Raw genomic sequence first — 26689 nt, 5'->3', positions numbered from 1 at the left:
CCAACAAACATCTAGGAGATTTACTGTGCTCTGTGTGAACATTAGCAAGGCCTGCAAGAGAAGCAGCAGAGCCAGTTGAGATGACACAACTGAACCAAGGAGAAGATATTTTATATCATATCCTGTAACTGAAACACCATAGTTGTATAGAAACTGATTATGCGCTTTCCAATATCCATTTGCTAGAACCAGATAAAAAAGAGGTATTTTAATTTGAGGGTTTTCTAAATGTTTTTAGGAGCTGATGCAAATGAAGCAGGATCTGCAAGAAATATTCATGACAAAAGAACAACAAGAAGAAATATTGAGAAAAAGAGAACGGGAACTGACTGCTCTAAAAGGAGCGTTGAAAGAAGAAGTATCTAACCATGACCTGGAGATAGATAAACTTAAAGAACAACATGACAAAGAACTTCAGAATCTAAGAGAGGCTCTAGAAGAAGCAAGAAAGGTGAGCTTAATGGTGACAATGCATCTTTGTGAGGAAAAAATTAACTTATGCCAGGCTTTTTGGATTATATGCTTTCAAATCCTGCTCTGACCTCAGCACAATAAATAGTTAAAGTTTTGAGGTAGATCGGGGTGGCCAACCTGTGGCTCCGGAGCCACATGTGGCTCTTCAGAAGTTAATATGCGGCTCTTTGTATAGGCACTGACTCCGGGGCTGGAGGTACAGGCGCCAACTTTCCAATGTGCCGGGGGGTGCTCACTGCTCAACCCCTGGCTCTGCCACAGGCCCTGAAGCTGCCATGCCCTTGCTCCTCCCCCTCCGTCCTGGAGCCTCCTGCGTGCCAGGAAACAGCTGATCCGGAGGTGTGGGGAGGGAGGGGGAGGCGCTGATCGGCGGGCTGCCAGTGGGCGGGAGGTGCTGCCCTATTACTGTGGCTCTTTGGCAATGTACATTGGTAAATTCCGTCTCCTTCTCAGGCTCAGGTTGGCCATCCCTGAGCTGGTGTATATCAGTGTAACTTCACTAATTTCTGTGGAGCTATGTTGATTTACAATAGATGAAATTCTGACCCAAAGTCAAACAATTATTTACCACTTGCTTAATTTTGCTTCTCTGTAGACTGTGAAAGAGAGTGTCTGACAGAAAGATGTGGTAGACCCAATGGCATGACTGAAACACTGAGGGTTACCTTTAGATTGTCAAATGCATCTTGCTCACCAAAGATGATAATAAGGTGGTCTTTCTGGATAGGACCAGGAGCCTTTCTGAGAAGTGTGAATCTGGTGCTGTTCTCCAGAGGGATCCTTCCAGAAGCTTATCAGACTACAAAGCAACTGGGAGACTTTGTACGCTTCTAAATGTTTTCATAAAATTTTAATTTTGTTCTTATGGCAGGAGGCTGGTGGTGTGTCAGATATCCACTTCTTTCATTTTATGTCAAATGTGTCCATTAAGTTTGGGAGTTCCGAAATGAAACATATCATTGACCTTTCCCAAAATGGTACCACCCACCCTGTGCATAGTATTGTGATCATAGTAGACAGGAATCAGTTATGTTTAGGGAGTGGAGGGATTGCAAAATAGTTTTGCAGGCCCAATCAAAAATGCTCAGGTTAGCTCTGAACTACTCATCTGATCCACATACCTGTTGGTACTAGGTGACTTGTGGGTATCTTAATATTACTGGACCAAAATATCCTGAAAAATGAAAATAAAATTAGGCTTTTGAAAGAAGGCTCTGTTTTATGTCTTGTGTGAGGGGAAAAGACATTTATAGAAAACGTGAAAGGCATTGTATATTTGTTATTTGATACAAGTACAATTTATTTCAATGGTTTAAAAACTGAGAATTTTAGATGTTTACACACATCAGTTTATTTATAGAGTGCAGTACCTCTTGTTGAATTTGTCTGGCTGACCAAATTTGTCATTTTCCTTTATCTGCATGCTTATATTGAGATATTTGCTTCACAGTGAGCTGCTTCAAGTAAATTAGTCTTTTTTTTTTTTTTTTAAAGAGAGAGAGAACTGGAATTCTTAAAATCATTTTTTTTATTATACAATAATTGTTGTGACAGCTGAACCCCAATGAACCATCTTTCAAAGGTACTCCATAGTAATTTACTGTATTTCAGTTATGGGGCTGTAATTGCAAATGACAGGAAATGAATGAGTAGTCTGTTCGGTACAACAATAAAGCAGTCTGGGAAACAGCTCTATAACTGGGTTGCTGTGGCTAAGAGGTAGTTTATAAATAGCTATTCTTTACTTGCCTGGCATAGACTCTGATAGTTTAATCTGATGTACAAAAGTGAAACTCAATTCATTTTCATTGCTCTAAGGGCACCTCCTGCTCTGTCTTTTTACTTTCAGTGATTTTCTATTATTTAACTAAAACAGTTTATCACAATGGTTACAAGCATTTTTATTCCTCAAATGATTAGCAAGCAAAAACCAGATGCAAAGAACATTTGACTAAGACCAGTTGTGGTATATTTGACAGATCATCTATCAGGAGACTATAACTTGCCTTTCGAGGGGGATAGACTCTGCTGTAATGGGTTATTTCCATATCTTGACTACTATTATCTTATATATGACTCAATTTATTAGTCTCACAACTATGTGGTGGATACACAACCATCTACTATGAAAAGCATAGTTTATATAAGAGAAATTGTGTTGACCTGTTTAAGTGTTGTTTGCATTATTAGAGCATGGACAGATTTACATTGTAGGATAGGATACAGGAAGTTTACATTAAAGGCTGCTGAAAAGAGTCATTCTATTGTATGTAATGAATCAAGCAGATGTGTAAATACTGTAGGAATAGTTTACACATAGGAGGAAGGAATACTGGTATCTTGTACATGGGGCTACATAGGCATCAGTGTGCATACAGGGTTGTTTGTTTTCGTGTTGCATCCCTGGCCTCACATTCCCTGTACTAAATAATGTTGTTTATAATTTGTCCTAGCCCTAAAAGGAACTGTTTTCCCTGGAAACAGGAAGGGATCTTTGTAGCAATCCTAGATCAACAGAAATGTGTCCACTCTTGGAGATACCAAGTGGATTGGCAGGTAGAGTACTGAGCTTTTACAGTCAGGGGCGGCTCCAGGCACCAGCGCGTGCCTGGGGCGGCAAGCTGCGGGGAGTGGCCTGCCGGTCACCGTGAGGGCGGCAATCAGGCTGCCTTTGGCGGCATACCTGCGGGAGGTCCGCCGGTCCCGCGATTTCGGCGGCAATTCGACAGCAGGTACGCCAAAGGCGCGGGACTGGCGGACCTCCCGCAGGCATGCCGCCGAAAGCCGCCTGACTGCCGTGCTTGGGGCGACAAAATACATAGAGCCGCCCCTGCTTACAGTATGCATGACTAGCACACCACTTGTATGTCTTTCATACCAAGTTAGAACATAGACAGGGTAATCTGATGGGAGTCCAGAGGCAGATGTCTGTCACATGTGCAGCTCTGTACATATGCTTACTGATTTGATGGTTGGTTTTGCCCCAGATCATTGGTAAATCATGGTGTGATGATATTTAAGTATTGAATTAAGGTTTCCTTTCATGGTTTCTATATTAAGATCTTCATTGTCTTTCCTGTAACAACCTTCCTCCCTGACTTTTGTGTCCCATCATTGCTTTAGTTTTCATTTTGGTGTCCCTGATTGACAGTCACACTTGCCACAGAGAACATTATTTCACTTGTTAGTGAAATGCTCCCAGACTCTCAATAAGACAAAGAGAAGACACTGGTTTTCCATTTAATAATACTTCTGCACTTCTATAGTACTTCTCCATCCAAGGGTAAACAGCATTTTACACATACTAATTTAATGGCATCTCTCTAATGACGGTCAGGGATGTAGAAGTAAGGAATAAGAATCCCTTTGCCAGCCACTAAAATGCAGTCCTCTCTGCTGTGGAATGCAGTATAGTGCAAAAGAACACTACACAGCAGTTTAGGGAAGAAGGTGGAGAATTTTGCCCAATAGATAACAATATCAGTGGGAGTTTAGGGAGGCAGCATGTAATTATCTGAGTTGGAACTTGGTCAGCACAAGACAACATTGCTACTCTTATGAAAAGTCCGATGGAAACTTTAATGATCACATGTTGGCAGGTCAAGTAAGTTTTATGACACTTTTCCAAAGACAGCACCTCCAGTGGGTTCCCCTTCCTTGTTATTTTTAACTGTTAAGCACCACCAGTGTGCTCAGTGCAGTAGGAGGCACGGAAGAAGACAATAATCCCTGTTCCAAAGAGTTTACAGTCTTACACAGAAAGAATACAAAAACAGAGTCCTTTTTGGGGTCTTTTTTTAACTGAGTATTCTTTTTGGTAATGGGTGGGTGACAACTATTTTGTGAAATTACGGTAGCATTTTACACTTCATTGGGGGGAAATCAGCTGCATGTGGATTCACAATGCCACAATCACCACTTTCTTGAAAACCTACTGTCCCTTAGAAGAGTCTCTAGTCTAAGCACTGAGCAGGCCAGTTCCTGCCTACCTTGTGAGATCACTGTCTCTATTTAAGTTGAATAATGTAATGCTTGGTTTAAAAAGCAATTCCAGAGGTGCAATCTTCAATTGTAATTGATGCATCCATGTTAACTTGCCTTTGGAGAATGTTTTTCTAAAAATTCTGCACTAATTTATTTTCTGAGTCTTTAAAGCATAAAACATATGACTCTGTAATAGAATTTCATAATCTCCAAAGTGCATCACCATGAAACAAAGTTTTTGCACATGTAAAAATCTACTTAATGATCTTGGCAAGTCATTAGACAAAGTCTACAAGGTCCAGATTATAGGATCAGTCTTTCTGTAAACACCCTGTGAAAATATAGAGTGTAATTTATTTATTTTTTGAGGCTCTCTTAACCTACTGTATGTTTTGTTGCAGGCATATTATCTGAAAGTAAGTCCAGTGCTTGTGTCTTGTATGTCTGTCTGACAATGCCATCAGGTTCTTAAATCTTTATCAGTAGGGTAGCAGTGTCTGCTTACTTATTTTAAGGTGGCTCTTGTCTCAACAAATAGTTATGGCTCATCCTAGTTAAGTTTGGTAAGATGGGGATGGAGAGGAAACTTATTCAACAAGTTACAGTACAAGCTTAGAACATTAGTTAATATTTTACTATATTCTTTGCGTCTACTTATGACCTTGACAAAACTGTTGGCGTAAACCAATCTGAGCATGTCAGGATACGTAGCTAAGAAGATAATATGACACTGAAATAACTTTCTTGAGAGGTTAATTCTTTCTCTGATCTTGCTATTGTAACCATGTTAAATGCTCAGTATTAGGTCCTGTTTACATTACGAAATAAAATTGTTTGTTTAGTGTGTTCTGTGTAACAAAGGTATTACAAACACAGGCACTGAATGTTGGGCTGGAATCTTTTGTTCCTTTTCCCAGATGAAAATCCAAGTAGTTTTGAAAATGATATTGGGTATATAACACAAAACAGTGAAAGTGTTCCTGGCTAGAAAAAATATTCAGCTGCAGACAGGTGGTTTGATTTTATTTAAAACATTTGTTCTTCAGTTGTCCTATTTTGAGGTGGTCACTTACTAGAAAACAATTGGTAAAGAGATTATAGTTGTTAATGGAGGGGAAAATACTGTATGATCTTGTACTTAGATATATGTGCTTACCTCCTGTAATGTAGTGAGGATTCAGGGTAGTTGCAGCACATACCACTCTGGGATCAGAGATAAACATACCTTTAAAACTCTAGTTAATGACTGACTAAGAACCAGTAACCTCCAAAAGCACAGTAATATGTTAAAACAGCCAAGTTTCTTTTTGAAAAGAGGGGAATCCTAAATAAAAACAATAACAGTTAGAACTGTAATAGATTTGTCATGTAGTTATAACTGCCTGCCATCACTACTTCTCTTGGGTTTGGTTCTCTTAGTATTTCAATTTGCTTTCACCCAATCTTTCTGTTCCCCTTTACTGAAGTCTGGATTTTTGTCATCTATCCAATAAAATTTTGCACTTGTTAGCGCTTTTCATCCCAAGATCTAACAGCACTTTATAAAGTAATGTGCAAGTTTAAATGATTTGCACAAAGCTGCAAAGTGGAAAAACAAGAGAATTGGGAATAGAAATAAAGTCACATTATTCCTAGTCATGAGCTTTAATGACTAGATGACACTGCCTCAATAATTAATCCTACTTTAGGGGGACTTGTTTTCACCGTAAATATACAGTGTTATAACTCAAGTGTTGCCCCTAACTTGAGTCCCATCCACACTTATACCTTTAACTTGAGTGTGGCTGTGCTTTTAACTCAATTTAGCTGGCCCTTCAAGGAGTACAGACTATAGCTTGTGTTAGCACAACTTGTCAGTTGCTAATACTTTCACTTTTTGCTGCTAATCCAATCCCTTTGCAGTTCGCATGTTTGTTCACCATGTGGCAACTCTCACTGAAGGTAGGCTAACTTGAGAGCCGTTAACTTTGCAGAACGATTTTCTGTCTGAAAATGCAGTTTCAGCAAAATCCAAAATTTTTCATGGGAAAATATTCTTTTCTCCATTGGGAAAATTGAAATGAAATTTCATTAAGGTGGGCTCACCCCAGATTGAATATTTTTGAACCCACCCATACCATGAAACATTAAACTTAATTTTCCTATCACATTGTCTATGGGAGTTGTAGTTCTGGCCTCCATTCTCTCCTACTGGCCCGACACCTTGGAGGACTATCTCCTATTAGGTAATGTGCTAATTAAATCTGACTGAGTTGTGTGATGCATTATGGGAGATATGGCCCAGCCAGGGAGCCAAGCCTATAGGAGAGAATAAGGGCATCAGACTCTCAAACTACAACTTCCATAAGACAATGTGCCACAATGGGAAAATGCAGCTTAATGACTGATGTGTTTTGAGTCAGCAAACTTAAATGAAACATTTCAATTCTGGGAAGGTCAAAATGTGTGCATATGCATTATGATAGTCTTTAATTACATTATCACATACATTTTTATTCTACTTGACCTCTGCCTTATTCGATGCATAGAATGGATGGTACTCAGTGAACAGCTATTCCATATTTTTGTTTTCTTCTCATTGTTTATCATGTGGTCCTAGGCTTTTTTTACTGCACGCAGTTCAAACCTTGCTCTGAAGACAGAATTATTCATTTCCTCATGGGCTTTTTAATGGTGCTTATCACTACAGTATCTGAGTGTTTTACAAATGTGAATTAATTTATCTTCACAACACCCCTGGGAGGTGAGGGGGTGGTAGATGGGGAACTGAGGCACAGAATTAAGGTCAAGAGTATCCACTAATTTTGGGTGCGCAATTTGGGACATGTAGGACCTGATTTTTCAGAGCACAGCTTCCGGTGAGCCTGGTGCCCACCCCAGTGCCCTGCAGCTCCATGGATTTAAATTTTTTATCCACACAGGGCTTTACTTACAGGAAAGTCTCCGTCCTGTGCCAAGTGAAGTTAGTGGTAAAATTACCAACACCTTCTAGGGAAGTACTATCAAGCCCTGTGTTTGTAACCTGGGTCATCCGGTGGGGCCTACTTGCCTAGGTCCAGGGACCACTCTAAATCTATTTATTATGCAGGACAAAAGAAAAATAAACTATATGTTCTTAACAGTAACCTTTACTCGGGGCTTGTCTACATGCAGAGTTGTACCAATTTACCTCTTAATTAAAACAGGTGGAAATGGCTGGGTGGACATGCTTATTTCAGTTTAAATTAAATGGATTAGGAACACGTTTAAACTAAACCAAAATAAGCCTTAAACTGAAATAAGCACCCACGCAGCCTTTTGTACCAATTTACATATACCAGTGCAAATTTATGTGTAGAAAAGGCCACAGTATTTTATAGTATATGCTTTCAGGGTAGAAGTGGGAGAGGGAATATTTATCTCTCCCTGAACATGTGCTGTGTGTCCAGAGGGAGCACAGCAGAAGCTTACCATGGTGTATGTTCCTGCCCTTTAAATATCTCTCATTTTCTGCAGGATGTTAGTCTTTAATTTATTTTTTTAAAACAGGGATTTTGTGTTCATTTGGATGAACCTTGTAGGCAGGAATTTTCCCACAGGAGAATAGGACTTTTAAAGGGCAGTGCTGTCATCATGGAGTTCTACTTATTGTGGAGCTGAGGTGCTTAAATGTAGCCTTAGGTAGGGTTACCATATTTAAAAAATAAAAAAAGAGGACACTCCACGGGCCCTTTTCCACCCCCTTCCCCGCCCAACTCCATCCCTTCCCCGCCCCTTCCCCAAAGTCCCCGCCCTAATTCCCCCTCCTCCCTCCCAGCCACGCGAAAAGGGCTGCCCGAGCGCTACCGGCTTCACGGTTTGCCGAGCAGCCTCCAGACCCTGCGCCCCTGGCCGGCGCTTCCCCAGCACAGCTGGAGCCCGGGAGGGGAAGTGCCCAGCCGGGGGCTCAGGGTCTGGAGGCTGCCCGGCAAACCGTGAAGCAGGTAGCGCTCGGGCTTCGGGCAGCCCCCATGCCTTCGGACCCTGCGCTCCCGGCCGGGCACTTCCCCTCCCGGGCTCCTCCCCTGACTCTTCGGCTCTGTTTAAGAGCCGAGCTGCCTGAGCGCTACCAGCTTCGGGCAGCCTCCTTGCCTCCGGACCCTGCGCCGCCGGAGCAGAGCAGCTGGAGCCCGGGAGGGGAAGTGCCCAGCCGGTATTTTTCCCGGACATGTTCGGCTTTTTGGCAATTCCCCCCGGATGGGGGTTTGATTACCAAAAAGCTGGACATGTCCGGGAAAAACTGGACGTATGGTAACCCTAACTTAGGTGTAGTTGTTGTTTTTCAATAGGGAAACTTCATCACAATTGCGTACATGCTGTATTCAATGGAATTTTAGAACCGGCTGTTTTTAGCTGAGATACATACTATTGTAGTTCCATTCTAATTACCATGGACAGTCATTTGCAATAAAGATTTGTGCCTTTAAAGCCTCACATTCAAAATTCATATTAAAAACAATGAACTAGGCTCACATCTGCTCTTCACTTTATTTTGGCAGGGATATTTTTCATTTTTCTTTATGTTTAATGTCAAGCCAGCCATTTAAAATCTGTAATTGCCCACAAAGCTGATTGGCTAATCCTCTAAACCATCTGTGGAAGGTTTGCAGTTTGACCTGATATTTCTCCAGAATTAAAGTGCATGGGAACGTTGTAAAGATTCCAGAGTTTTCGGTCTGTGCAAACAGATTATTTTCTTTGGGATGTGACCTTTTCTTGTCCTAAACTGATTTTTCACATTTGACCTTTCCTTTTCGAGTCTGATCACTTGTTCTGTGTATGATGTCTTGAATCCACTTACTCTAAACTACTGCCTTGTTTTGGAGGTTATATAAAATCATTCAGAACAACATACACAGTGTTTCATATTTAAAATAGATTAGTTTATAATTTTTTTCCTATTTGAGACGCAATATGTTAATATAATTGCCATGTTCTTTTGATAACAACATGCTTGTCAATGATTAGTTTGAGTGTACAGTGATCCTCATTAGAGCTTCTGCAGTCATCTTATTATGTGCTATTAGTACTATAGAGTCAGAAAGCTAGATTCAGTCCTGGTGTTAGTGGATGTTTGCACTCAGACTGAATTTAGCTCTAAGGATTTAGAATAGAGGTTCAGTGTATGTGTGAGAGAGAGCGTGCGTGCGTGTGCAGCTGAGTTTATGTAACAGCATTGCTACTGAGTTTGTGAGCTGCTAGTGTAGCTGGGGAAAGAAGCTGCTTGCTTTAATTCTCCTTCCACATGGCAGAATGACAACATCATGAAAGCAGAGGCTATTGTTTCCCCTGTGAAATTTGAGCATCATTTTATACAATATTATTGTGCTTGGAAATATCCCCCTGACGCAGGTCTGTAAGAGTGTCCACATGTGTGATATTGAGTAAGGTGGCTAGAAAGACAAGGTTGCAGATAATACATGGCTCTCACTTCACACAGTGGTACACTTATTAGTTCCCCATTCAAATGGGGATGCAATTCACAACCATATTTTTTTTATATTTATATGAGTGGGGTTTACAAAACCCATTTGCAGATTCAACACAACATTTGGAATAATTGTGGTAAAAGCTGCAAAAATGTATTTGTCCCCAAATCTGTGGAACACTAATGCAGTATCTCATGCTCAGTGTACTCTGTAGATCTGGTTGGGTTCAGGGAATTTCACAGAATAAAATGTCCATGGAAAATTTAAACTTTTAAGTGAAAAAATGAAAAGTGAAAAATTTTGTCTGAATGTCAAATTGAAAATGTCACTGATGTCTCATGGGAGTTGTCGTTTGGGTGCCTCATGTCTACATTCTCTTCTATGAGCCAGGCTAGCTGGTTGGATTACATCGCCCATGATGCACCACAATTTTCCCATTTGCAGAACCGGGCATCATCGTAGTCCCAGGTCATGGTGGATCATGGGAGATGCAGTCCAGCTGGGGAATCCAACTCGTAGAAAAAACTAGAGACACAAGGCCCCAAAACTACAACTCCCATTACTGCCATGGCAGTATGCTCAAACCTAAAATTGTATGTTTTTGGGGTTAGTTTTTTCTATGAAGAGTTGAAATTTTCAATGGAAGCAGATGGTATTTGTGGAAAATTTTGTTTAATTGAAAACCCAATTTTCCTTGGTAAATAAGTTTTGATAGAAAATTTTCAACCAGCCCTAATACTCTGGTATACTTTTATTTTTTTATTTTTTTCAATAAGTTTATGTTGTATTGTGGGTGTGATACTTTGTAGTTAATTTTCAGTGACTCAGGCTCAGCTTTCCTTTTCCTATTTTGGATGACCACACTAAAAAGGGGTGAGCATTTAAATGATCTGAACTCAATTTTGAAGACCCGTTAGATTTAATGGTGGCAGTCACCAATTGTTGATGTTATATTGCTTCTGTCTGAAGAGCAAACAGAATTGCAGTTCCCTCATATGGGATCTCTCCGATGGATGCTGCAAATAGAACATTCTCACCATGTTGTGTTGTTTAATAATTCCTGTTAAGATGCCTGGAGGAAACTGAGTAAATTGTATTTAAACAAACAGCAAATACAAAACAGAAAATAGGAGGTGTATGAAAAGCTGCTAACTTTTAAATAGGGAACAGTGCAAGTCAGTAAAACCAATGAGGCAGCTTGAGAGAGCCACAGATTTCAGTAAAGAAAAAAAATAGTGTAGAATCCCTTGTTCCCTAATACTTTTAAATTAATGGGACACTCCAATTATTACCTTTTTTTTCTTTTTGTTAATTAACTATCACTGGGGAATTTGGATAACCCCAACTCAGCAAAAAGGTACAAATTCCCCAGTGATGATTTAAAAAAAAAAAAAAAGCCCTGAGTAAAGGCAGCGTCTGATGCAATCTTTGTTAATTCTGACTTTTTAATAGTGGACTTGTACTTACTACCATATTTATGAATGCCTCCAAACATTTGGTCCTCTCCTGCCATTCTCTGTAGCTATATTTGGCAATTAAATGATATTTGGTAAAAGAAAGAGCAATCAGCCCAATCTTAATCTGACCTTTTATTTCTCTGAATTCCTTTTCTTAGGGCCGTGTTTCCCAAACTTGGGACACCACTTGTGTAGGAAAAGCCCCTGACGCGACGGGATGGTTTGTTTACCTGCCACGTCTGCAGGTCCAGCTGATCGCAGCTCCCACTGGCCACGGTTCGCTGCTCCAGGCCAATGGGAGCCGCTGGAAGTGGTGCGGGCCGAGGGACATACTGGCTGCCGCTTCCAGCAGCTCCCATTGACCTGGAGCAGCGAACCGCGGCTAGTGGGACCTGCGATCGGCCGAACCTGCGGACGCGGCAGGTAAACAAATGGGCCCGTCCCGTCAGGGGCTTTCCCTACACAAGCGGCGTCCCAAGTTTGGGAAACACTGTCTTAGGGGATATGTGCACCAGTGTAACCACATCAATGTAGATGTAGTTAGTTGGTTATGTGAGGCGTTTGCATGGGTGTGGCAACATCAGTGTAGTTACAGCCATGTAAATTTCCCTACTCTAGACAAGCCCCTTACATTTTGTTACTTTAGTCTTTCCTCCTTAGCATCTTTTTTCCAGATACACTCACTGCCCTCCCTTCCTTTACCTACCCTCTCCCCCAGCAGGTTGTGATTCTTTAACAAATACCTACAACCTGATTTTGCTGATGGGGCCTGTAGACTCTTGGAAACATGAGACTTCCTAATATAGTTTTTCAGAGCAGGAAAGCTGCTTAGTTAGTAGGTATTAAGTGAGAAGAAGAGGCAGGTTAATAGGGAAGGTTTGCAAGGGTAACAGGGAAATAGGTATTAAGAGGAGCAGTTAGGGATGGAGGACGATGTGAGGGTATGTCTACACTACGAAATTACTCCGATTTTACAGAAGTTGATTTTTGGGAACAGATTGTATAAAGTCAAGTGCACGCGTCCACACTAAGCACATTTATTCGGCGGTGTGCGTCCATGGAACCGTGGCACGCGTCGACTTTCGGAGCGGTGCACTGTGGTAGCTATCCCACAGTTCCTGCAGTCCTCACTGCCCATTGGAATTCTGGGTTGAGCTCCCAATGCCTGATGGGGCCAAAAATTTGTCGCAGGTGGTTATGGGTAAATGTCATCAGTCAACCCCCCTCCGTGAAAGCAACGGCAGACAATTATTTCGCGCCCTTTTCCCTGGATTGCCCAAGCAAACGCCATAGCACGGCAAGCATGGAGCCCATTTAACCTTTTTTCACTGTCACCGTATGTCTACTGGATGCTGCTGACAGACGCGGTACTACAGTGCTACACAGCAGCAGCTGCAGTTCCTTGCCTTTGCAAGTTAGCAAAGATGGTTACAAGCCATACTGTACCGTCTGCTGCTTTGCAAGTTGGCAAAGACGGTTACCAGTCATAATGTACCATCTGCTGCTCTCATGGGTGCTCCTGGCCAGCCTCTGTGAGGTCAGTAGGGGGCGCCTAGACAACAGGGGCGGCTCTAGGCACCAGCTAAACAAGCTGGTGCCTAGGGTGGCAAAATGTATGGGGCGGCAAAATGCTGGGGGGGAAGTGGCCGCTGCCCGCAGGAGAGTGGCGCGAACAAGCCGAGGAGCGGCCCGTCCTCTGCAGCCGGGGCAGGACCGCGCTACCGGCGCCTGCCTGAGGGGGGGGCGGCCCGGGCCGCTTCCCGCTGCCTGCGGGAGAGCGGCGTGAGCATGCCGAGGAGCGGCCCGTCCTCTGCAGCCGGGGCAGGGCCGCACTACCGGCTCCACCTGGGGGGTGGGCGCTGACAGCGGCTTCAGAGGACGGGCTGCTCCTCAGCTTATTTGCGCCGCTCTCCCACGGGCAGCGGCCCCCCGCCAGGCGGGAGCCAGTAGCGCGGCCCTGCTCCGGCTGCAGAAGACGGGGGAACATGGCGCCCGGGCGGTCCGCTCCTCCTCGGCTTGTCCCCGCCTCTGCCTCCTTCTCCTCCTCCTCCCTGTGCTGCCTCCTGGCAGGGGAGGAGAGAGGGGAGCGGAGCGGCAGCCCGGGCTGAGCCCAGCTCGTGCCAGAGCCAAGGCGAAGCCCAAGGATGAACAGGGTTGGGATCCAGCAGCAGCCCCAATCCCTGGCCCTGGGAGCGGCGGTGACCAGAGATGACTCCACCTCAGGCCAGATCTGCAGCAAGGTAAGAGTCGGGCCAGATGGGAGGGTCCCCAGGACCTCTGGGGAGCTTCTGCCTGCTGGAGCCCCAGAGGCTGCTGCCTCCCTCCCCAGCCCCTCACAGCACTCCAGTGCCTGGAGTCTCCTTCTGCCTCCCCTCCTGCAGGGGGCGAGTGACCTGGCAGAGAGGAGCAGCATCTGCCCAGCAAGCCCAGCACCTCTTCCTTGGTTCCTCCAGCCCCAGAGCTCTCTCCATTGCATGCTCCTCGGGCTCCCAGCCGGGTGGCCTCAGCGCTGGGAAAACGCCAGCAGGGCTGGGTCCAGTGTGTATCCAAGCTCGTGGGGAGCTGTCTCGCCCCAGTGACTAGCACCTTATCTACAGCAAGTACAGTAGTGCAATAGGAGTGTGACGTGAAAAATATCATGTCATGTTGTGACACGGTCACTCAAATCACGATTACGTGTGTGTACTGTGCTGCCCTATCGGCGCAAATTGGGGTTAATTTCCATTTCGCATTGGTGCCAGTGGTTATAGGGCTAAAATGCCGGGATGAAAACGACTTTCTGGTGCTGCTTACCGGCAACAAAGAGAGAAACGGCAAAAAGAATTAGAAAAACTATCTCGTACTTCAAAAAAGTATTTTAAAAAAGTCGACAATCAAGGAGAAAGCTCTAAGCAATGCACTGAAGGTGATTATTCATCAACTGATGAAGACCGATCCAACCAAAGATTACCTTTATCAACTGATAAAGATGAACAACAATCTGACCAAAGATTATCTTCAATAACTGATAAAGATGAACAATCACAATCCATCCAAAGATTTACTACTTCAGCTGAAGAGTCCAGAAATGAAGAACTGTTATCCAAATCTAAAACTGAAGAACAATTATTGGAAGGTGGAGAGACTGACATAGGATCGGATGCAAGTACATGGCCGACAATAATTACTGATACAATGCGAATTATTATTGTGAAAAAAGGTCCTTCAAAACTAGATCCTACATTTGAATATCCATTTAATGAGTCAAATCGTCGATTTATGCCATACAGTATGAAGAAAAAAATGAAAAATGGGGAACAAATTAATAGATCGTGGTTAGTGTATTCACAGACCAAAGATGTAGTTTTTTGTTTTTGCTGCAAACTGTTCTGTAACTCGGACATTTTTCTGGCAACTGCAGGTTTTAATGACTGGCGAAATTTGCATCAGCATTTGAAAGAACATGAAACATCAAAAAATCATTTACACTCATTGACAAATTGGATTGAGCTGTCAAACAGATTACGTATCAGTACAACAATCGCTGTGGTACAGCAACGTCAACTAAATTCAGGAATTCTACGTTGGCAAGCAGTGTTGGAACATTTACTGGCAATCATTAATTTCCTAGCCGAACGGTGCCTCGCATTCCGTGGAGCCTCGGATATTTTATATGAGAATAACTATGGAAATTTCTTAAAATTGGTTGAGTTATTGGCAAAATTTGATAATGTTATGGCTGAGCATGTACGAAGAGTGAAAGATGGAGAGATTCACACCCATTATTTGGGTAAAAATACACAAAATGAGATAATAAAATTAATTTCTAATGGAGTGCGTAATGAAATTTTATCGAATTTGAAACATGCCAAATATTATTCAGTTATAGTTGATTGTACTCAAGATCTGAGCAAAACCGAGCAAATGTCAATAGTTTTACGATTTCTGAAAATTGATGAAAATGCAGAAGTGAAAATTTGTGAACACTTTCTAGAATTTATACCAGTGAATGAAACTACTGGGAAAGCCCTCACAGATGTAATTCTACAGAGATTGGAACACTATGAAAATATGCGCGGCCAAGGGTATGATAACGGCTCAAACATACGAGGACGACATGCAGGTGTACAGCAAAGAATATTGAATTTAAACAATCGAGCTTTTTTCATTCCTTGCCATGCGCATTCGCTCAATCTGGTTGTCAGTGATGCAGCCAAATCATCTAAAGATGCCGTTTTATATTTTACCACAGTGCAAGCAATTTACAACTTTTTTAGTGCTTCCACACACTGTTGGGCAGTCTTGAAGAAGCATCTTGAACAAAAACTCACACTTAAACCTCTGAGTCAAACTAGATGGGAAAGCAGGATAGAAGCTATTAGATCATTCCGATATTCATCAGGAGAGATTTACGATGCAGTATTCGAAATAAGCCAGGACTTGTCGTCTGATCCTTCATTTCGACATGAAGCTGAAACATTGGCTCAGAAAATGATGCAGTTTCAATTTTCATGTTGCACGGTTATTTGGCACAATATTTGAAATCAAATTAATTTGACCAGCAAAGTTATGCAGAACATAACCATAGACATATCCGAGGCAAAGATGATTTTGAATAAAATGCTGGAATATTTAAAAAAATACCGTTCAGATGAAGGATTTGAAGAAACTGTCGAAGCAACAACAATAGCAGAGGATCTTGATTTTAAACCAACGTTTGCACCTCAAAAATTCATTCGTCCTCGGGAAAAAAATCAGTTTTCCAAAGAAGACCTCATGAAGCAGTGCCAAGACCTACATTTAGCGCTCAGTACTGATAACACTGCTGACATTGATGCAGTAGAATTGTATGATGAATTAATAGCTTTATCTGAGCTAATAAGTCCTAAAACTTCTCCTCTAAAAGTATTAGAATTTATAGCAAGAAATGATTTTTTCACTCCAAACACTGCTATAGCATTACGCATTCTTTTAACATTACCAGTATCAGTGGCTTCTGGTGAGCGCAGTGTCTCAAAACTGAAATTACTAAAAAATTATTTGAGGTCCACCATGTCTCAAAATCGTATGTCAGGACTGGCATTAATTTCAATTGAAAGTACTATTGCAAAAAATTTAGATTTCACTAACTTATTAAGACTACGCAAGTATAAAAACCAGAAAAATTCAGTTCATATAAATTCTTTTAATTTATGAGAAACTGGAAGACACTAAAGTTTTTCATTACAGTGTATAGTTGAACTCGAATTGTTTGTTATTGTGTTTTTGTTAAAATTAAATATTAAAATTACACTAGTAGGAAATTGTTTTATTTCACTAACTACAAATTCTCTGTTTTTTTTTTTTTTTTTTAATTTTAAACAGTCAAAACAAAACTGCAAAGTGCAAACGTGTAAAAGCCAAAAAAAAGCGCGGGGGAGGGGGGCAGCCAAAAATTTTTTTGCTTGGGGCAGCAAAAAACCTAGAGCCGGCCCTGCTAGACAAAAATGGGAATGACTCCCCAGGTCATTCTCTTCTTTAAGTTTGGTCTAATGGAGATTAAGTGCTGCCTAGAATATCAGGGAAGCCTGCTAAAGAACCACAGATGCAAGTGGCTGCTCTGGGTCAGAGCCCCAGACATCCCACAGAAATGATGAGCTGCATGCCATTCTAGGGGGTGCCCGTACAACAATCCCACCCATTGCTTCCCTCCTCCCCCACCCCTCCCGGGCTATCTTGGCAGTTATCCCCCCATTTGTGTGATGAAGTAATAAAGAATGTATGAATTTGAAACAACACTGACTTTATTGCCTCTGCAAGCAAAGATGAAAGGGGGGAGGGGAGGGCGGTTGGCTTACAGGGAAGTAGAGTGACCATTTCAATGTCGATTTCAGTGCTACTCCCCTTGTCGTGGAGGAGTACAGAAATCGATTTTAAGAGCCCTTTATTTGACAAAAATGGCTTCGTTGTGTGGACGGGTGCAGGGTTAATTCGATTTAACGCTGCTAAACTCGTAGTGTAGACCAGGCCTGAGGGTGAAATTGGGAAGGGAGAGGAACTGAATGATATGTAGGGAGCAGGCATGAGGCCAGGCAAATCACCGCCCTGTACTTTAAGTGGGGGGGAGGGGTGGTTGTCTGGCTGGCCTGGAGAGGAGGGCAATGCTTTCTGGCTTGGGGGAGGAGGGGAGACGTAAAACCACTAGAAAAGCAGTCAGCGTGGTGGATGACTCACCACCTAGGAATGAGGGGTTTAAAAAAGTCAGCCTTCCCCATATCACTCAAAACAGGCTGGGCAGCACCCACCCTGCCTCCCTATATAGGTCAGAAATATGTCGGGTGATTAGCTATATCTGCTGTGGGCGTCACGCTAGCCGCCCCGTTAAGGGGGGCTGGGAAGGAAGTTTTCCCTTACCACCATATTGGCCAGGTGCAGTGGAGGGGGGTTTCGCCTTCCTCACAGCAGGTTCAGGTGGACTCTGTTTGTGCATAGCATGACAGGCGGTAGGCCATATGTCACAACTCTTTATTCGTAGTGGATTTTCAGTGTAGGTACTCCATAAATTAAGGCACAAAAGAATGGATAAATGGCTTGGAAAAGGAATTGAGGAGAGGTGCTTGGTAATTGAGCTAGCTGAGGGCAGTTGTGGACTCCTCTGATTGGTACAGCAGGGAGCCAACCCCCCATCATTATAGTCCACCTTAACCCCTCCTACGAGTGGGCGTGGTTGGTAAGGTCCCAGCAAGGGAATTGCTGGAGGGATCTGGATGAAAAGAGGGGGGAGCGGGTGGAAGGCCTCCCACCCCTTCACCCCCCGGAATTGGCTGGAATTGAAGGTACTACTTCCACTGGAAGTGGATCTATTGGAGGGACATGAACGGAAAGGTGGTGGTTGTTGGTTTGGGGTGGGGTGGAGTATGTGCTGGTGCTGAAAAAAGCACCCCCCCCCTTCCCCCAGTGAATTGTGGGGGTTTTCACCTGCACTGCACATTTTATCGCCAGGTTAGTCCCAGACATCTTATAATAAAGTTGCGGCCTGATTAAACCCATATCTAATGTCTCCTGTCATTCTTTCGGCATAGCCAGACAAATGGTCATGGGAAGAAAACAAAGCAAATAGAAATGCAAGCAAACAAACTAAATAACAATACAGGAAACTAAAAATGGCGCCATGTTAGCGTCTTTAATTTAAATAAAAATAATTCCAGCAGTAAATAGCTCTTTGCTTTTACTGAAGAACTTGCTAGCTGATTTGAAGGTACTCTGGATTTCCGTGCTGTAACAGAGAGCAGAATTTGACCCAGTAAATTATTGCTGCCTCCGTGTGTGTCTGTGCATGCTGTTCCAGACATGGATTTTTATCTCCCAGTAAGATAACCCGCTTACTCTGCAGCCAGCATTAAGTCTGTTTTGTAAATTTATCAGCAAGGTCAAAAAGAATGAGAGATGTAGCTGACCCTCTCGACCCACTCCCCCCCTTAACTGGATCAGTCTGCACCACTCTGTTGGGAAATTATCTAAGTCTTCTCTGAACGGAGATATCACTGTGAAAAGGCTGCATCCAGCATTGGTACCATTTAGATTCATATAGTATTAGAAGATACAGGAGTGTAGCAGTAATGCACTTCGTGGTATGAAACATATTTTAAGTAGCAACACTGTCAGGGAATGGATTTGCTACACTGAATAAAGGGACAGACAGAGGTCTATACACCTACATTCATTTACACACACGTATCAGTCTGTTAAAGTACATATTTTTGAAAAGCAAGTTTAGTGCAGGAAGGTAGGGAGAGACTAACTAAAGGGCTGGTATTTTTGTCTGATATGTTGATAAGTAGTCATTTTTGGGATATCAATTAATCGCAGTTAACTCATGCGATTAAAAAAATTAATCATCATTTAAAAAATTGTGATTAATCGCAGTTTTAATCACACTGTTAAACAATAGAATACCAATTGAAATGTATTTAATATTTTGGATGTTTTTCAACATTTTTATATATATATTGTATTCTGCATAGTAATGGAAATAAAAGTGTATATTATTTTTTATTACAAATATTTGCACTGCAAAAAAGATAAACAAAAGAAATAGTAAGAAATCAGGTGGCACCTTAAAGACTAACAAATGCATCTGAAGAAGTGGGTTTTTTACTCACAAAAACTTATGCCCAAATAAATCTGCTAGTCTTTAAAGTGCCACCAGACTCCTCATTGTTTCTGTGGATACAGACTAACACGGCTATCCCTCTGATAAAAGAAATAGTATTTTTCAATTCACCTCATACAAGTACTGTAGTGCAAGCTCTTTGTCATGAAAGTGCAACTTACAAATGTAGTTTTTTATTTTTATTTTTATTTTTTTGGTTACATAACTGCACTCAAAAACAAAACAGTGTAAAACTTCAGAGCCTACAAGTAAACTCAGTCCTACTTCTTGTTCAGCCAATTGCTAAGACAAACAGGATTGTTTACATTTACTGGAGATAATGCTGCCCTCTTCTTATTTACAATGTCACTATAAAGTGAGAACAGGCATTTGCATGGCACTTTTGTAGCTGGCATTACAAGATATTTACGTGCCATATATGTTAAACATTCGTATGCCCCCTGATGCTTCAGCAACCATTCCAGAGGACATGCTTCCATGCTGATGATGCTCGTTTAAAAAAAAAAAAAAAAAAAGCATTAGTTAAATTTGTGACTGAACTCCTTGGGGGAGAATTGTATGTCTCCTGTTCTGTTTTACCAGCATTCTGCCATATATGTTGTAACAGTTATGTTATAGCAGTCATGTTATAGCATCTCAGATGATGACCCAGCACATGTTGTTCATTTTAAGAACACTTTCACTGCAGATTTGACAAAACGCAAAGAAGGTACCAATATGAGATTTCTAAAGATAGCTACAGCGCTCAACCCAAGGTTTAAGAATCTGAAGTGCCTTCCAAAATCTGAGAGGGATGAGGTGTGGAGCATGCTTTCAGAAGTCTTAAAAGAGCAACATTTCAATGCAGAAACTACAGAACCCGAACCCCCAAAAAAGAAAATCAACCTTCTGCTGGTGGCATCTGACTCAGATAATGAAAATGAACATGCATCTGTCCACCTCTTTGGATTGTTATTGAGCAGAACCTATCATCAGCATGGAGACATGGCCCCTGGAATGGTGGTTGAAGCATTCATGGACATATGAATCTTTATCGCTTCTGGCACCTAAACACATTGTGACACCGGCTAAACAACAGTGCCATGAGAATGCCTGTTCTCACTTTCAGGTGACATTGTAAACAAGAAGTGGGCAGCATTATCTCCTGCAAATGTAAACAAACTTGTTTGTCTAAGCGATTGGCTGAACAAGAAATAGGACTGTGAGGACCTTCAGAGTCTGAAGTTCTACATTGTTTCATTTTGGAATGCAGGGTTATTTTTGTACATAATTCTACATTTGTAAATTCAACTTTCGTGATAGAGATTGCACTACAGTACTTGTATTAGATGAATTGAAAAATACTATTTCTTTTGTTTTTTTACAGTGCAAATACTCGTAATCAAAAATAAATAATAATATAAAATGAGCACTGTACACTTTGTATTCTATGTTGTAATTGAAATCAATATGTTTGAAAATGTAGAAAACATCCAAAAATATTTAAATAAATGGTATTCTATTATTGATTAACAGTGCGATTAATCACGCGATTATTATTTTTTAATCGCTTGACAGTCCTGGTTAACAATACTCAAACTAGAGTGTTTCCTAATTTAGGTAAAATCTTCAAATTTTCTGGAAATATATTCCTGTTAATGCTGAAGGTCCAGAAATTTGAAGATTTTATCTAAATTAGGAAACACTCTAATTTGCATATTTGAATATGCATTAATTCATTTATATCAATAACAAGTGTCCTAATGATCTGAACTTCAATCTGACCTGGCTGCAGCATGGAATGAGTTTTAGCAATACAGAAATTGTCAGATTTAATGTCTGATCAGTGGTCAGTCCATCCAATATAGTGTCCCGTTTCTGACAATGACCAGTACCAGATGCTTCAGAAGAAGGTGCAAGACACTCTGTAGAAACAATTATGAAACAACTTGCTGTTTGCCTGGGCTGGGAGGTGACTCTAGCTGCTTCCTGTCATCAGCTGAGGAATACTCTGGCTCGGGGTGACCAACCTGTGGCTCCGGAGCCACATGCGGCTCTTCAGAAGTTAGTATGCGGCTCCTTGTATAGGCACCGACTCCGGGGCTGGAGCAACAGGCGCCAACTTTCCAATGTGCCGGGGGGTGCTCACTGTTCAACCCCTGGCTCTGCCACAGGCCTTGACCCCACTCCACCCCTTCCTGCCCCCTCCCTTGAGCCTGCCATGCCCTCGCTTCCCCTCCGCTCCCCGAATCGCCTGCACACCATAAAACAGCTGATCAGGAGGTGTGGGGAGAGAAGGGGAAGTCTTGATCGACGAGGCTGCCGGTGAGTAGGAGGCGCTGGGAGCAGGCGGGGTGGGGGGGAGAGCTGATGATGGGGCTGCTGACATATTACTGTGGCTGTTTGGCAATGTACATTGGTAAATTCTGTCTCAATTCTCAGGCTCAGGTTGGCCACCCCTGCTCTGGCTGCTCCTTGCCTCATCCTTGATAGTTAGGGGGCTCTGACAGCCCCTTCCTGCCACTTCCAGGCCCCTGGCTCCACCTGCCACTCACTGGCTACTTTTCTCAGGTTCTTGTGGCCAAGATGAGATGGCTAGGGTACTGCCCAGTATTGCATTAGCCATAGCTCTAAGTCTGTGGTGACGGGCGGTATTGCCAACAGCAAATGTTTAAAAATACTGATTTAGACCCCCTAAAAATCATGAGATTGGCTTAAAATTATTAGTTTTTAAAATAAATTTGGGGGTTTTATTTGCCATCTGACTATTGATCCCTCAGGTGCACCCAGGTCACAGTTTCAATTTTTTTCTCAGTGACCACAATGGGTAGGAACTTTTTGTTTTAAACAGATGCTGAGGTTCTAATGTACTCACATACCTACAGAAGCTGGAGCTTAAGTAAAACATCAAATATTGCAAGATTAGCAATGGAAATACAAGAGTTGGCAACGCTGCAGTGGCTTGGGTGACCATGCTCTTTGCTGTGCTTCTGTGGTTAGTGTCCTCCTAGGTGGGACTCAGTAGTTAAACACGCGACGTGAAGTGTCCCTAACCAACGGGAGATGGTAGTTCTTGGTCAGGAGCAGTACAGAAAACAGCTAAAAATGGGGATCTCCCAGCCAATCTGGGAGATGTAAGGGGTGTGGAAATAGATCCTTGCTTCAGTGGTATAAAGCACAACCGCCAAAGCCCTACAATTTATCACCTGGCCCAGTGTGAACAAACTGGTAGATTTTTGCTATTTCCCATCATTTTGTGATAGCTCATGTGCTTTTAAAACACAATGACACAGAAAAGGGGGGGCAGGCAAAGGGTAGAATGTACGTGGCTAGAATATTTAAAGAAAGAAACTACAATCTGGGAATTAAGATATGCTAATTTCAAAACACAGCCATTAGTATAATGTTCCATAAAGGTCACTCTATATACTACATATGGATGCATTCATTCCAGTCTTTGACTTCAGGAATCTCACCCAACTAGCTGTACCTGTTAAATGCCATGCATGTTTTTACATATATAATCACACTTTCATAGTTACTCTTCAAAGGGTTAGACACAGCCTGAGGAGCCCAAAATGGTTATATGGAAAATAAATGATTATTCTCTTTCCAAATTCAACATACAGTTCTAGTTCTGATCCTTTCTGTGACCCTGTCTCTCTGGTTAACTTTTTATACTCGTGAGTAAACTGATATATAGAGCCTTTAATTTTCGGTGCTTTCTGGATGGGAAATATCCTTTTCATTAATTTAATTGTTGTTGTTATTTAGTGCCTTTAATCCTGAAGGACCTTAAAGTGTTTCACAAGCCATATATATATAGCATCATTGAAATGCAGCCACTTCTAGGGAGGAGGGCCACATATCAGTAGACAGTCAATACTCAGCACACTTACCACTAATTTGTTCTGTTTACACAGGGGGAGAAAGTGTGGTTTTGTTTTTGTTTTTTTCAACTGAGTGACCCTCTCTCCCCCCAAATGCCTCTGTGAACAGCACTTAACACCTTTTACATTGTTTGAGCTGATCATGTTGTAGCCTGGGTTCAACTGAAAAAAACGCATCTTTTTGCTCGCATAGACAGGCCTATTGAGACCAGAATGACCTATGGTAGTTTTAAATACAATCTGTTGGGCAGCCCTAAACTTTTTATTATATTTGCCATCCTCAAGTTGTAGAATGTGAAATACAGTAATTACCATTCAAAAAGTCAGTGTTTGTAACCAGATAGCATAGAGATGATTTTAGTCCAGCAGTTCTCAAGCCTTCTCCTGCCTTTTTATTACAGGGATTTCACTTAGGGCTGGTCTACACTGGGTGGGGGATTGATCTAAGATACACAACTTCAGTTACGCGAATAGCGTACTGAAAGTCGAAGCATCTAAGATCGAATTACCTGGGGTCCACACGGCGCGGGATCGACGGCCGCGGCTCCTCTGTCGACTGTGCTACTGCCGCTCACTCCGGTGGAATTCTGGAGTCGACGGTGAGCGCGTTCGGGGATCGATATATCGCATTTTAACGAGACGCGATATATAGATCCTGGATAAATCGATTGCTACCCGCCAATATGGTGGGTAGTGAAGATGTAGCCTTAGGACTAGGTAGGCCGTTGCCTTAATGCCCTCTCTGAAGAGGCAGCAGTGCATGTAACATACTAGCTTTGTGTGTAACGTTGCCCTCTAGTGGCCGGCCTATGGAAGGTCCTGCTTCTTTTGTCCTCTTTCAGAGTCTTGAGTTTTTTGGATTCAAAGGACAAGAGTTCTAGTTCTGTTGGATTCAATAACTGTCTGTCTGCAGCACATGGATTCATTACATGTGGGCTCCCCTAGCGTTCCCTTCCCTTCTCTCAGGATACCATCAGCTGTGCAGGTTGACAGGCCTATATTTCACTGCCCATTCCACTCATATAGCTTCTCTGAAGAAGATGGCAGTGTGAGCTACCCAACCTCTTCCCTGTCTGTCCCCTGCATGTGGCTCCCCTGAAATTAGTGGAGCCAATCAACTTCCACAGTAGAGCAGCAGAAAAAAATTACTCTGGGGTTTTTTGTTTGTTTTTCATTTCATTCAATCAGAAAAGGGTCCTGAGCTGTTCATGAAGGGAGAGGGCAAAAAGGACAAGAGATTTCCAGCCCCCACGGGACTTCTGGGGTGGGCTTGAGGTCTCATGGTATTTGGCAGTGGCACAAGATTTGGAAACATGATTGGTGCCCTGTTCTTAGGACCATGTCCTGTTGCTGGTTTCCAGCAGCCAAAGAGAACCAGAGCACGTAGAGCACATGGATCACAGGCTGCAGTCTGGCAGTGACCAAAACCTGCTTGATTATGCGGGCATGTGACTGTCCGCTTCAGGGCTGGGACCAAAACCTGGTGGGGAGGCAGGATGGGATAACAAACTTGTTGCAGCCACTTGTGTTGCTAGGTGTAATATATTATAGAGAATTTGTTCAGGAACAGTTCATTTATGTGAAAGTATAACCCCTGCAACATAGCCAGGATCATTGGAGACTTGTGGTGAGCTGCTGATTACGTGCTGTCAGACAAGTTTAGGCTGCCTGAGCCAGCTTTTACTTACACATCTATTTTCCCCAGCCTCCCCCTCTCCCCCCAAGATTGTAACTAATGTTGGAGAAGAAAATACTTGGAACTTGTTCAGTGGAGTTGGTTCCTTTTTAAGTTTCCCCTTTTAGACATGCTTGACCTCAACCTTGGCCAGTTTCTGAAGACATGCAGTGGAAGAGAAGGGAGAATACCAATTTGGTTTAATTTGAGTGATACATAATATACATAAAGCAAAAGGCAGGTCAGAATAGATCCGGAGATATGACTGTATTAAGCCTTTGTGACGGTGCTGAACTTTCTTAACTTTTAACTCTGGTGGGTAAAGTTCCTTTTGCCTCACATACAGTGCTTCCTGTTGATGTAGGTACTGTGCTCTAGTCTAAATAAATAATGCTTCTGGGGGGTGGGGGGGGTGTATTGATATGACACGAGAATAGCCCAGACACACAAGATGAGGTGCTGGATACTTCAGGTACAGTATGGGCCTTCTGTTCTGTGTTCTCTAACTCTGGAGCAGTGTGTAGGCGGTTGGATGAGAAAGAACAGACAAATCAACATTCCATTCACTGAACTCCCCAGCATGCCTAAGCTTCTTTCACTCAGCTAGTAAAAGGGGGGGAAATGAAACAAAAAGGAGCCACTGGTAGAGTGCCTGCTAATTAGTAAAACTGCTGCATTACAAAAAGCAAAAATAAATGAATACAGAGGATATACCAAAAAGTATATGTGAAGTTACAGCATCAGCAGAAATACATTTCAAAGCTCTTTAACCAATATGTATGTTCAGAAAAACTGACTGCCTTTTTGAGTACTTGCAAAAAGACTAGAACTTGTCATCCTGCTTGTGTTGCCAGTTTTTGTATAAAGAGTTCATTAACCCAAATGGACAGTCTGAGCAATTTCTGAGTTACAGCTTTATCAGAGTAATTTGCATATTTTTGTTATTGCTTACTAGAAAACAATTAGTGAATGGTCCTTTGTAGAATAAGAGCCTCTTGTATAACTTGAATCAGGTTTGCAGTACTCCTTTTTTTCTTCTTCTTCTTCTTCTTCTGTGTTGATTTTTCTAGTATCATACAGCATGGTGTAGCTTTGTTGCTGATATGTCCTGTTACACCTGGAGAGTAATCTCCATTTAAAAAGCAATTGGCTTTGTTTCAATTTACAAATGAATTACTGCTTACCTCTATTTTTTGCCGGTAAAGCAAAAATATTGTAAAATAGCTATCTATACCCCTCTTTTCACTTTATCTACAAAAGAATTCACTTAGCCTACACTGGGTAATCCATTTTGTATTTCTGAGATGAATGTAAATATAATCCCATACACAATGTCGTGCTTAAATATTTTTGAAGTTACTAATGCAAAAGTCAATGGGATTTTGTATTGGAAATAAGGATCTGTGCTGATGGATTCCTTTGCAAGATTAGGGCCTAAATATCCAGGATCAAGAACCAAACCTTTTATCACAAAGCAGTCTTACGTTCCTGGTGGAAGTTTTGAATGAAACATAAGCAAAGGGCCAAAGATCAGATCAACTTAGGGGGTCACCCCTATGAGTTGAAGTGTTTAAAAATGTGTATGCTGCATACATGGTTAAGCTCACCTGAGTCAACTCTTTTCGGGATTGTTCTGTCACATGATTCTTCCA

General features: G+C 42.2%; 1 protein-coding gene across 4 annotated transcripts in view; it reads left to right on the top strand.

The window, feature by feature from the left end:
* Positions 1-26689, top strand: part of CGNL1 (cingulin like 1) — a 124668-nt gene that overhangs the window by 56040 nt on the left and 41939 nt on the right. For all 4 annotated transcript variants that reach the window (XM_034784431.1, XM_034784433.1, XM_034784432.1 and 1 more), the window contains exon 8: positions 239-451. In XM_034784431.1, the coding sequence (XP_034640322.1) occupies positions 239-451 (213 nt within the window). The remainder of the gene's footprint in view (positions 1-238; positions 452-26689) is intronic.

This window comes from Trachemys scripta, chromosome 10 (genome assembly GCF_013100865.1).
Source record: "Trachemys scripta elegans isolate TJP31775 chromosome 10, CAS_Tse_1.0, whole genome shotgun sequence".
NCBI classification, from domain to species: Eukaryota; Metazoa; Chordata; order Testudines; family Emydidae; genus Trachemys; species Trachemys scripta.
The sequence above is the reverse complement of the archived record's forward strand: the minus strand, read 5'-3'. Positions and strand labels throughout refer to the sequence as shown.